Below are 11,927 nucleotides of genomic sequence, written 5' to 3'. Positions count from 1 at the left end.
TGGCAGGAAAGAGTCCACCTGGCCAAGTCAAAGTCTCAGACTCCTCTTCCTTCTCGCCAGCCCCACCTCGGTTAGGTATTCAAGACATGCACTTCAGGTATGTTCACACGAATTGTAATGATTTGTGTTCTATCATTCTTAGGAGACAGATCAACTCTTCCCTCGAGAGCTTCCTCGACGGCGATAACAGCTGATTGGCTGTATAGTCATCATAGTAGAGACAAGCCTCACCAGAGCCATCGTTCGCACTGACTTGTCTTTGAAGTCCCAAATTGTCATACCAGTGCATTTCTTAGTCTGCATCCAAATATGAACAGTGTTATTGTAAGCCTCGACCTGCTTGGTGAGGGCTAACTTGGAGCATGGTGCACCACACAGGCAATACCCAGCTCTGTTATATGGATTTCCAACCAGCTTGACATATGAGGACATGATTGAGGACAGTGATATTTGTGTGCTACAACAGTGGATATGAAAAAAAACTTTATGCAAGCATCCTAACTATACAAGACCATGAAGTTCTTGAAATGCCCAAGTAATATAGCAGGAAAAGCACATGCGGACGATTAGCTTCAGCATCCATGATATAGTATACTAAAGTCTTCCTAATTGGTTACTATCCAATCTAATCGATACAATTGACTCCATAGTGGTTCTCTATAGTACAACTGTCAGGTGCCAAAAAATGCTTGATTTGAGTCGTAATTCGTCTGTTTCGTAGAGACAGGAGTGGCTTGGCTGAGATATGCGTTTCTCATGTTATGAATGGGCTCTAGTTTCATGTATATCAGATAGGCGTTTTCCACATGAACTCACAGATAATGTTCAACTCTGGCAGTGTGTGACAGGCAGTAGATCCATAACCCCGGAAATGCTAGGTAAGGTTTGGATTCGTATTGAGTTGAGTTGGCTTGATGTGATTTGCTTGTTAAATCGCTCAATCGGTTATCTAACATGTGTAATTGGTGATACTGCAGATCAGGACTACAATTTCAACACGAGCACAATGGAATGAGTGTGTGTATACCTAAACAGGCACACCGAGTGGAAACGGAGCCAGCCCTACGGCAGATAAACCTGATACAGAGAAACTAGTCAGGGCCAGTGGATATGGACCTGGAAGAGAACCGTATTTGGGACTGCAGAAAATTCAGTCCAGAAGATTGGTTGGATCTGGTAATTCTGGTTCCTTCTGGGGGGAGAGAAGTTTAATGGCGGAAGTGCTCCGAATCTGCATGGTTAGTAGCATTGTTATCTGGATGATACTTTATTGAGTAGAATGAGATAGAGATAGAGGACTGAGAATATAGTTATTCAACATTATTATTGTAATGATGATGGATGGGAATGCATTCAATGTACTCTACTGTACTTATTGTACTATGTAAATGATGGACGAAGTCACTCGCTGACTCTTCCGGATTCGGCCAGGTAGAGTTTTCCGTTCCAGGCAAATTCGGGTTCCACATCAACTGATCATGAAGTTAGGAACCATCGAGGCGATCGACTGCCAGTGAGAATCGGCATCAGTGCGCGCTAGCCCATCTTTTCTTTTTCCTGTTTGATCAGGCAACCTGTGGTTCATCAATTCAACAATAATATGCACCGTAGATACGATCAACTGGGATGCAGAGGACAAAGACCATTTGCCCCAGTCTCGCATGGTTCTGGACAAGACAGACCCTTCCATTATTCGCTCATGCGGTGGCAGCCAATCGGCCGAGGGAAGCCCGTCTTTTAGGAAGACGATCAGATGGAGCTGATTCTTGGATTTTGGCTGAAACATTTGTTGTCAAGGCGTGCATCTACCTACACCTGCTATAGTAATATCACTACAGAACACACTTACAGTATACCATTAATATGATAAGAAGGAAGATAATAGATGACAAACTACAAGAATAATGAACATGTAAATACGACCCTGATCTGGCCAGGCAAAGAGGGGGCGCAGGGCCCAAAGTGGGTTCTGGTGCTTCTGCTGCTTCCCTCCGGCTTGCGGCTAAACCCCTTCTGGCCCTGCCCAATCCGGCCTAGCCTGCTTTCTCCCTCTCGCTCTCTTTCCTCTTTTCCCTCTTCCTCTCCTCCATCGCCAATAATCCATTCCCTCCATTCCCAACCCACTCCCTATCCAACCATCTTCCCCCCCCCATCACTTTTACTTCTACTTTATTCTGTTGGATTTTTTTTTTTATCATTTTATTTTTTATATCGACATTTTTTTTTAATTTCTACTCTACCATATTACTCCATCCTTCCCTGTTCGCTCAGGTGACTGATCTGATCCTTCTTGCGGATTGACCGGACAGACAGGAGGCCCGACAGGGCTGTATTACGCCATGTCTGGGCGTCTATCACCCGACCATTCTCGCTCCCTCTCTCGATCCTCTCAATCTCAACGTCTCTCTCAGGGTCAGGACCCAGATGCAATGCCTCAAAATTCCTCCTCCGGTCACTCCAACAATCCCAATGTCTTTTCGGATGAATACTCGCTAGAACCCATCGATTCGGAACAAGCAACCCTCACACCGCGAAGTCCTTCGATATCATCGGTCGCTTCCTCGAGTACCCTTCGCTCAACAGCTGTCCCCTCAAAGCCATATTCCACCACAAATGACCCCGAGCCTTCTGAGAACCCGTTTGGGGATGAGGCTCGCGTCTCTTTCGATGATACCCCCTACCGATCGAGCCTCCCCCAGAAGGGGGTCGAGGCCTCCAACCGCAATTCCATAGCCTCTACGACTCCCTCCATGACACAACGAAGCCAAAGTATTTCGTCCCGTTTCTCCATGCCCCCCAGAGCTCTTAGTCCTTACACGGGCGCGACCGGTCCAAGCCATCCCTATGCTATGTACCCACAGGTGGGTGTTAGCCGTTCGCCCAGTATTACGACTACTTCTACAGTACGACCAATCGATCGACCGCTCGGTGATACCAACGCACCGCAACATCCGTATGCCATGTACACGCAGAATGTCGTCCCGGAGGAGGATTTGGATACCGCGGCAATCCCCCTTGGCTTCCCAGGACACAACCAGGCCTATCAACGCCCGCCAGGCCGCGCTGATGATGATGTCGGTGATCTCATTGGGCCCGACGGACACACAGAACAGCTCCCTCCTTACTCGCGTTACCCCGACGGTGCTGCCCCTAAACCCCCCGGCACATTCGAGACACTGAATGCTGCCGCCATTCCCCAGGAAGCAGACCATCATACCAACCACGTAGGCCCACCGGTATCAGAAGTTTCCTCCCGAACACTTGTATCGGAGCCCCCTATCAGCAGAGACGGTAACCAAATTGGCAACAACATTGGCAACAACAGCGGCGGTGGTGGCGGCGGCGGCGGTGGACAGGGTGGACAGGGTGGGCAGCCCGAAGAAGCCCCGGCTACAGGCGTGATGGCTTTTGAGGAAAAGTTGAAGACCAAGGGCAAGAAGAAAGCATGCTGTGGGCTTCCCATTTGGACCCTAGTCCTAGTAGGGGTTGTTATGATTGTGGTGGCTTGTATTGGTGGTGTCATTGGTGGTGTTTTGGGCGCAAAGAAAGCGACCAGCGAGGAGAGCAAGAAATCAAAGGGCCCGCCTATTGTCACCGTTACAGCTACTCCACGAATGGATGCGACCCCAGTATCAACAACCCCGGCTTATCTCAAGACTCTTCCGACCGGCTCATACGTCATTCCGGCGAACCCCAAAAATCAATCGAAGTTTTGCATTGCTGACCATGATTACAACACAGCTTGGAGCTGCGCGACCAAAGGCAAGGAATTGCCCATTTCCATCGGTGGATCGGATCTGGGCCGGACAATTACTTTCGAGCCTGACACCTCATCCTTTTCCTACGGGGCTCAGCCGCCGTATTTACCTCACAAAAACCAAAGTTTGAGCATGATGTACGATACTCAAGATCTCAGTCTTGGTCCTGCCCTGTTCTTTTTCGCCCAGTTCGATAAATTGGTGGTCGTTCACCAGGACAAGTTCCCCTCCAATGCACTCTCAAAGCGATACGTTTCCGAGGAAGACCTGATTGCCAGCGCGATGCAGATGAAGCAGACGACCCAGGTGGGCGATCAACCGTGGTTCTGCTGGTGGAATAGCACAGCGATGGAGTTTTTCCTGTACATCAATGAAACGACCAAGGAATATCAGTACAGTGCCACCGCTAGCACTACCACCACCACCGGATTTTTGTCTTCTGAAACCGGCTCGAGCTCCCTAGCCAACTACCCTCGCCGCATCAAGATCAGTGAGAACAGAAATTATCCAGGGGCCAAGTCGCCTTATTGCCAGCAAATGAAAGTCCTGGACAATGGCGATATCGCAACCGTTTCTCCCCATACGGTCGACATTGCGGAAATCGAACCGACACCAACAACCACCATCAAGGCAAATGGTGTAGCGACTCAAACTTATACGGCCACGGCGCAATATGAAAGCACATGTTACTGCGCTTCTTTGACCGATTAATTTGATTTGCTAGAAAAAAAAGGGTTGGGCATGCATTGTAAAACATTGCCCTTGGAGCCAAGGCGTCGGCGTTAAATCTCGGTGGCGGAGATGGCATCTATTTTCACTTATGTGCATACGAACGATTTATTTCATTTTTTATTGCCCTGTCTTTTGCGGGATCTACTTCGGGTTCTTGATTGCAATTTTGTGTGTTGGGTCTACCTGTTGAGTATGGCGGACGTTTTCTATTATTCCATTGATCATTACGTCGCTTTTGCGGTGTGATTGGGGTTTGACATCGTGTCTCGATTACCTATTTTGGCATCTTTTTTTATATACTCCACTGGGAGAATTTTTGGCGTTTATTGGAAGGTTTTGGTGCAACAAGGACACCTATTACAATTCGGCCAAGCAGTCTGTCTATCTTTGATCTTTACCTGACCTATTTTTTCCATGATCCCCGCAATTGGCTATTTATTCTGTTTGATTAGATGGGTCATAGTTTGTTTCTGGCAAGACGACATGACAATCACATCAGAATCGATTTGTCTGGCGTGCAGGATAAGCAAAATATAATTATTGATTCCTGGATTTTTTTTTTTCTGGTTCCCTTGAGGGACGGCAATTGCTGTTGCTGGTCAACGGCGATCGTTGGGGAAAGTATGACAACGATGGAACGTCATCGCCATCCGCAAGCAACTTTATGGGATGTTGAATCCGCCACTCTGCCGTTCGATATCAGGATTTCTCGGACATGGTGGGTTTTTGTATATATTTAAGTGAGCTTTGAACCTGCAGATTATTCCAATACTTTTTGTCTTTCCACGTAGCTATCAGATAATCACAACAAGATGACTTCGATTATTCGCATTCAGCCTCTAAGAAGAGCAACCAACTTGACAATTCCTCTCATCCATCGAGTTCCTATTTCTCACTCGCCATGGAGACGATACGCCCATAGTTCCTACGGAGGAGAAGGCGAGCAAAAGTCCCAGGGCCCGGGAAACAATCCCACACGAAACATTGAACATCCAGGTATATTCATCCCATCATTCTCATAGATAATCCAATTCTAACCAATCCAACAGGACCACCCCCTCCAGACGTCGGTCAGAAATCCTCCTCATCTTCTTCTCAATCCACTGCTTCAACCCCGAAATCCTCAGCGCCCAAAGAACCCGAACCCGCAGAGGAACGGCCTATCGAGACGACGCCCTCTAACAATGCCCGTCCTACGTTGTCAGACGCTCGCCAATCACCCAATGTGGATGAAAATGGCAATCCGCGCCCAGATGTGCCAGAGGATGTGAAGCAGCATAATGCGGAGGTGGAGAATCGGTATGATCGATCTTATAATCAGATTGCGGATGAGGGGAAGATTCAGAGGGGAAGCTGGACGGGTAATTCTTAGTTGAGTCTGGCGATTTGGGTTGCTTTTTTGTATATTAGTATCTATGGAGTATGGCCTAGTATATGAATGTTTTATTGATTGTCTACGGTGTACAATATTTTTTGTATCCATGTTGGAAACACATGGTATAGTTGGTAGAAGTGTCTCCCTGCGATGCGACCAAACCGGCCACGTTGAGCCGAACGCGGAGTTAAACGCCAAGCCCAGCATCGCTCAGGAGCATCGATTCTCGAATTCCGCGACACTTCAACCCAAGAAATAACCTGCCAGTCTCTCACTTCCCTCACATCTTTTTTTACTTTAAAACAATACATCTATTTTAATTTCGCCGGTCATTTTTTGCTTTCTTCTTCTTTAACTTGTGATCAAAATGGGCCCCAAGCAGAACAAGTACTCGGTCATTCTCCCGACCTACAATGAGCGCAGGAACCTCCCGATTATCTGCTGGTTGTTGGAGAGGACATTCAGAGAGAAGTACGCTATATATTTCTTTTTGTTTATAATCTCATATGTGTAAGGATTGTATCAGCTAATGCTATCCCGCACCAGCAATCTCGATTGGGAGGTCATCATCGTCGACGACGGTTCCCCTGACGGCACGCTCGAGATCGCCAAACAGCTCCAAAAGCTCTGGGGCGCCGAACACATCATCCTGAAGCCTCGCGCAGGCAAGCTCGGTCTCGGAACCGCCTACGTGCACGGTCTCCAGTTCGTCACGGGCAACTATGTCATCATCATGGACGCCGACTTCAGCCACCACCCGAAGTTCATCCCGGAGATGATTAGCATTCAGAAGGAGACGGACGCGGACATCGTCACGGGCACCCGGTACGCGACTCGCGGCGAGATCAAGGGCGGCGTGTTCGGGTGGGATCTGTTCCGCAAGTTCACCTCGCGCACGGCCAACCTCATCGCCGATGTCATGCTCATGCCTGGTGTGAGTGACCTTACGGGCAGCTTCCGGTTGTATAAGAGGAGTGTGCTGGATAAGGTGATCCATAGTACAGCGAGTAAGGGGTACAGTTTCCAGATGGAGATGATGGTGCGGGCCAAGGCGATGGGATTCAAGGTCGCCGAGTGTCCGATTACGTTTGTCGATCGTCTGTATGGAGAGAGCAAATTGGGTGGTTCGGAGATTGTGGAGTACCTCAAGGGTGTGATGACTTTGTGGCTCAAGGTTTGAAATGGTCTTTTTTTTTAACTACGTTTTTGCCTTTTTGGTTCTTTTATATCTTGAAAATCCCCGGGTTTGATGAGCTTGTTTGTTCATTACTCCCGTCTACTATACCCTCCTGGTCTTTTTTTCATGTCATGCTCATGTGGTTCTTATCTATCTCATCTGCTTTCAAATTATTTCTGTGTACATTAAAGAATAGGGTCTTAAAATGCGTGGTATTCGTCTAATGCTGTGTGCTGTTCTATTGTGTTTCTGCTGTTCAAACCCGGCTCAGATAGTTGAGGACCTGAGTGATCAAGTCCCCCTGACCTACATCCTTGACATTGTGACTGGCCCCTGCGATGACGCCGCTGTCACCATGATCCCATTTGTTTTCGCCGTTGGCATCTGCCGCGACGCTCCATCTCTCCAGCAACTTCTCCTTCTCGATCCACGGTGCTGCAAACTCGTCCTCACCCGAGTACAGCGCCATCAATTTCGAGCGCAACAGCCCGCGCGACCCCACGGCACCAAACGTTTGCAGCAGACGCTCATCACTCAAATCCGAACTGAACAGATCATCCGGAGCCGGACGCTCGGGGCTATCCGGGCTCGCCAGACTCAGAAACCTGCGACCACTGATGGCGGTATCGGGCGGGAAATCCAACTTGGCCGTCAAGGCCAACGGCAGGGTATCACCGGTCTTGCCAGTCGTGTAGGGCTCACTCTTCGCCAATGCCACCAACTCATCAAACACGCCCTGCAGCTCGGGGTTCTTCTTCAGCGTCGCAATCAAAGCCTCCCGGTCCGACGCGGGCGCCTGCATAATCGCACCATCCAGAACCGGTCGCACCAGATGCTGCAGCCCACTATCATACCCCTCACTGCGTGGTAAGGGGTTAGGCGAGTGTAGATAATGCAGCACATCCTGACTCCCCGTCGAGTGGCCCATCACGACGACCTTCCCATGTGACCCCTTGACTTTCTTAACATACTCGACGCACTGGGCGATTTCCTCGACGTCATTGTCCAGACTGCCCACGGCCCAGCCGCCGTACGAGGAGGAGAGCAGCAGGCTGAACAGCGACCATTCGGTGGGTTCCAGGGCCTGGGCGATTTTGGACACGTAGGGGACCGTCTCGAGGCCGTCTGTTAAGCCGCCGATGAAGAGGAGGCTGTTGGGTTTGTTGCTTGTATCGGGGGAGGTGGTGTATTCGAAGGCGACTAGTCTCGGGGCCTACATTTATGTTTCACTCAGGGTCAGTTTTTCTGGGTCGTTTTTTTGGTGTTAAAATGGGTTGGGACGTGGGGGGGTTGTTTTTAAAGGAGGGGCGTACATAGTTATGCAAAACACCCTCGTGTGATTTGTTCGACAACATGACTGGGGGGGCCGGGAAGTTGCTTGTAAGGCGATAAGTGAAGTGGCAGCAAGTCGTCGAGTAGATTGAAGTGAGATCAGCTCTCTCTTGATATAAATAAAGAGTCTGACGTATCGGCCCACTGGAGAAGAGGGGTGATACCAAAGTACGGCGAGTAGCTTTAAGAATACAGCGAACTACAGGACATGTAAACCTCTCAAATGGATGCCTCTTTCTGATATTCTTCCTCTGGTATACTCGTCCCAATTGAAATAAATCCAATTCAACCCCTCACAATCGTATATAAACAAAACCCTGAGAGGAACGCGGGGTATTCATGCGTGTTACCACATCGGTTCCGTGGTTGTAAAGTTACCGTAAATTACACCGCATTTAGCCGCCAAGACCCTTGCGCTTGTCGTCATTCGAGGTCGAAGTATTTTTTTTTATCTTTAATCTTCATTGTTGCAACTTATAGCTTACTTTATTTAACTAAAGCAGATTGCAATTTAATAAATATCTATCAGAAGGACTTGCTATAATGAGGATATGCTCAATGGTGGATTGTTTCTGACCACTACCCCTGGCAATCATATAAAATGACCAGATCGCGCAGGTCTACGCGCTTGACAGGCCCCAGGACTAAATATACAGAAGATCCATTCGAAGTCGCTGGGGTTAGCGGAGGTTCAGACTCAGAGGCTATTCCGAAGCCGTCCGAGCGGAAAGGAAAGAGAGCAGCCAAGGCAGATGACTCGTCCGACGAAGAGTTTCAAGACGTCCCTGATGACGAGGAAGAAGATGAAGATGTTGACATGGAAAATGACGACGATGTCTACCTGGGAAGTGGAGATGAAGAGCCTCCCATGGAAGAAGATGACGAGCAAGAAGGAGACGAGAAGAGCAGTGGGAGAAAGGTTCCCCATCCGCGATACCACAAGAAACGACGACCAGATGGGACGGTCGTGCTATCTGGGGACGAGACGCACTCTCGGGGTATCGTGAATCCCTCTGAACATGTTGGGAAAACGGTCCATTTCCGGGTGACCTTTGGTACGGATGAGAGGGATGTCCTGGCTATTATATATGCGAGGGACCGGTGGGGTCGGGGCATTGATTCGTGCTTTCCCACCCGCTCTTCTTTGAATGAGGCTCTGAAGATGCCTGAATATGGTTACGGGCCGACATTCGGGGTTGACCCGGAAGATGTCAAGAGGGAAAGTACTCGGGGTTGGGACTGGTATTACGGTGATGATATTGGAGGGCGATTCAGAAAAAAGCAACGCCTGGAGAAAATCAGTGAAGATAACGCCCGCCGAACTTATATGCCGCAGCCCAAAGAGGAAAAGCATTCTGTCTTCATGGGACCGACTGACAACCAGACACTGTTTAAGCTGGGGCTACACGAGTCGGTGAACTTTGGCGAAGCGTGGGGAGAGGCTAAGCAAAAACCATCATCGAAAGAAGATCGAGCAGACACTTCAGGAGCACCTAAGAAGATGCGAGAGGGCTGGGTTCTAAACATGGGCCAAAAGATTCAATGCACAGCTTGGGCGCCAAATCAACCGGGTCTCACTCAGTATCTAGCCGTTGTGGCTCCAATATCAGAAGAACAGAAAAATGGGTACAAGGGCCCGTTCGAGGGTAAAATGGCTCCAGCATTCAGCCCATCAGCGCCATATCCGAGTACATTGCAGCTGTGGACATTCAAGGCAAAAAGAGGTGATTCACTGACGAAGCCTCTTGACATGGATTTCAAGCCCAGATTACGACTGGCTCTATGCACAGATTGGGGTGACTTGAAACGGTTGTCGTGGTGTCCTATGCCTCGAGCTACACGGGATGAAGATGACGAAGACGCTTTGAAAAACATTGGTCTTGTGGCAGGTGTTTGGGGAGATGGGTGCGTAAGGGTCCTTGATATCAAGATTAGTCGGGATCCCAACACAGCGGAATTCTGTAAGATGACGAACTCACTTAAGCTTGATATCATTTTGCTTACATTTAGACAAACAGACAAAGTTCATTCTTCCGTCTTCACAGCAAAGCCTCCTTCGACTGTGTGTACGTGTGTGACGTGGCTATCTCCAAGTGACATTGCTGTAGGCTGTGCCAACGGGTTCGTTGCGATCTGGAGTATTGCGCCTTCACAGACGTCTCAATCGAACCCCCTGCCATACTTTTATCAACAAGTCCACTCGACATACATCCTTAATCTAGCATCGGCCTATCCAATGCACCCTCATATCATATGTACTACATCCATGGATGGAGAGACCCGGATGTCATCGATTACCGACCACCAGAAAGATAAGGTCGAAACAAACCGCATGCGTATAGGATCCCCGTTTGTATCATTCTCTCCCTGGCTGCATTCATTCTTCTCCAGCGATGAGAATGACTTTGTCCGGCTTCTGGCTGTGCGGCGATTTTTCACCACAACTGCCGTAGCTAGACTTCCCAGTACAATTTCCGCGTTGGCGCCGTGTAGCTCCTGGCATCCGGCGGTGATGTTTGGATGCACTGGGGGTGCAGTAGTTGCGACAAACCCCATACGACGACTTTTACATCCCAAGGAAAAACAATGGCAGCAGATATGGTTTTCACATGAATGGGTGCGGGGCAAGGAGGCTGGGAGTCCTGGAGTGAGTCGGTTCCAAGATGGATATCGAGCGGACAGCATCAGCCTATTACGGAATATGATGGGCGACCGGAAGTTGATTAACGGTACCATGATGATTACTATATTCGAAGAAGGGACTCACATCACGGCGTTATCATGGAACCCCAATCAACCGTGTGCGGGATGGGCTAGTGCAGGGACGGGCTGCGGTCTGCTTCGAGTAGAGGATCTAGCTGTCTAGGTCTATGGAGAACACCTCAATGAGAACATTGCATGCTATGGAGACATGGTGTTCCACCAATGCACATCGAATGGTATCGAACAGGTTGGTGGGCCATGGAATGTAAATAGAACAGCTGCCGTCTGAGGATTACGACGATGCACTCGCGCTAGAGTCACCGACATTACTAGGGTGACCTGTCAAACCGGGCATCCATTTCGATCTGCCAAACAAATCACCAGAATTCGAATGCCATCATCGTGGACGGTGATGGACATCGCAGCTCTGACGCCACAGCGTCGATCTCCCCCAGCCTCACATGATTAGTCACCACGCAGCCATGCTGCAGGGCAAATCGGCGTGTTTCTTTTCTTAGAAAAAGGTGGACGGTTTGACTTCAACAAAAAAAGATCACGACAGGCAGCCGTGAATTTGCTTCGGACAAGCCTAGTGCTTCTGCAAGATGACTTTCTTTACACAACAACTATTGCTGTTGTCTGATCATTCAGGGTGATCTTCACCAGCAGTGGAAATGATCGTGGCTGGTCCACGCGGATGTGCTGCTCTCCCAGCCTCCCTCTTTGCTGATCTGAAAATCAGATGCACCCAATGACATGATGTATACCGGATATCCTTCTTGGCTTGTTGTATCTTGGGCCGCACAGTTGAGCTCGTTCAGTTTATAAAAATCCAAGTTTTCGTCTGTTG

The 11,927-nt window shown here is 49.0% G+C and overlaps 6 protein-coding genes across 6 annotated transcripts; 4 read left to right on the top strand and 2 right to left on the bottom strand.

Annotated features, from left to right (window-relative positions):
* Nucleotides 1-28: 28 nt before the first annotated feature.
* ASPWEDRAFT_36904 (uncharacterized protein) lies at nucleotides 29-579 on the bottom strand. Its single transcript, XM_040834571.1, has 2 exons — nucleotides 207-579; nucleotides 29-97 (listed from the first exon to the last, which is right to left on the bottom strand). The coding sequence occupies exons 1-2, from the start codon at nucleotides 430-432 to the stop codon at nucleotides 72-74; spliced, it is 252 nt and encodes an 83-aa protein (XP_040692852.1). The 5' UTR covers nucleotides 433-579; the 3' UTR covers nucleotides 29-71.
* A 1,760-nt stretch (nucleotides 580-2,339) lies between these two features.
* Nucleotides 2,340-4,469, top strand: ASPWEDRAFT_49222 (uncharacterized protein; the record flags this gene model as incomplete). The annotated part of the gene is made up of 1 exon (XM_040837236.1): nucleotides 2,340-4,469. The coding sequence occupies one exon, from the start codon at nucleotides 2,340-2,342 to the stop codon at nucleotides 4,467-4,469; it is 2,130 nt and encodes a 709-aa protein (XP_040692851.1).
* An 833-nt stretch (nucleotides 4,470-5,302) lies between these two features.
* Nucleotides 5,303-5,862, top strand: ASPWEDRAFT_169033 (uncharacterized protein; the record flags this gene model as incomplete). The annotated part of the gene is made up of 2 exons (XM_040830386.1): nucleotides 5,303-5,486; nucleotides 5,540-5,862. 2 exons carry the CDS (start codon nucleotides 5,303-5,305, stop codon nucleotides 5,860-5,862), a joined length of 507 nt encoding a protein of 168 aa, XP_040692850.1.
* Nucleotides 5,863-6,232: 370 nt separating this feature from the next.
* ASPWEDRAFT_104027 (dolichyl-phosphate beta-D-mannosyltransferase) lies at nucleotides 6,233-7,045 on the top strand (the record flags this gene model as incomplete). The annotated part of the gene is made up of 2 exons (XM_040827613.1): nucleotides 6,233-6,336; nucleotides 6,412-7,045. 2 exons carry the CDS (start codon nucleotides 6,233-6,235, stop codon nucleotides 7,043-7,045), a joined length of 738 nt encoding a protein of 245 aa, XP_040692849.1.
* Nucleotides 7,046-7,298: 253 nt separating this feature from the next.
* Nucleotides 7,299-8,397, bottom strand: ASPWEDRAFT_25025 (uncharacterized protein; the record flags this gene model as incomplete). The annotated part of the gene is made up of 2 exons (XM_040832688.1): nucleotides 7,299-8,255; nucleotides 8,356-8,397. 2 exons carry the CDS (start codon nucleotides 8,395-8,397, stop codon nucleotides 7,299-7,301), a joined length of 999 nt encoding a protein of 332 aa, XP_040692848.1.
* A 578-nt stretch (nucleotides 8,398-8,975) lies between these two features.
* ASPWEDRAFT_169030 (transcription factor TFIIIC subunit TFC6) lies at nucleotides 8,976-11,240 on the top strand (the record flags this gene model as incomplete). Its single annotated transcript, XM_040830385.1, has 2 exons — nucleotides 8,976-10,335; nucleotides 10,393-11,240. The coding sequence occupies 2 exons, from the start codon at nucleotides 8,976-8,978 to the stop codon at nucleotides 11,238-11,240; spliced, it is 2,208 nt and encodes a 735-aa protein (XP_040692847.1).
* Between the last annotated feature and the right edge of the window lie 687 nt (nucleotides 11,241-11,927).

Source organism: Aspergillus wentii (assembly GCF_001890725.1).
Source record: "Aspergillus wentii DTO 134E9 unplaced genomic scaffold ASPWEscaffold_2, whole genome shotgun sequence".
Taxonomy (NCBI): domain Eukaryota; kingdom Fungi; phylum Ascomycota; class Eurotiomycetes; order Eurotiales; family Aspergillaceae; genus Aspergillus; species Aspergillus wentii.
The sequence above is the reverse complement of the archived record's forward strand: the minus strand, read 5'-3'. Positions and strand labels throughout refer to the sequence as shown.

Coding starts and splice junctions, on each gene's coding strand:
- ASPWEDRAFT_36904 (XM_040834571.1), bottom strand. CDS start 432: ATGTCCTCATATGTCAAGCTGGTTGGAAATCCATATAACAGAGCTGGG. Junction 98..206: donor GCTTGTCTCTACTATGATGA/CTATACAGCCAA, acceptor GTGTGAACATAC/CTGAAGTGCATGTCTTGAAT.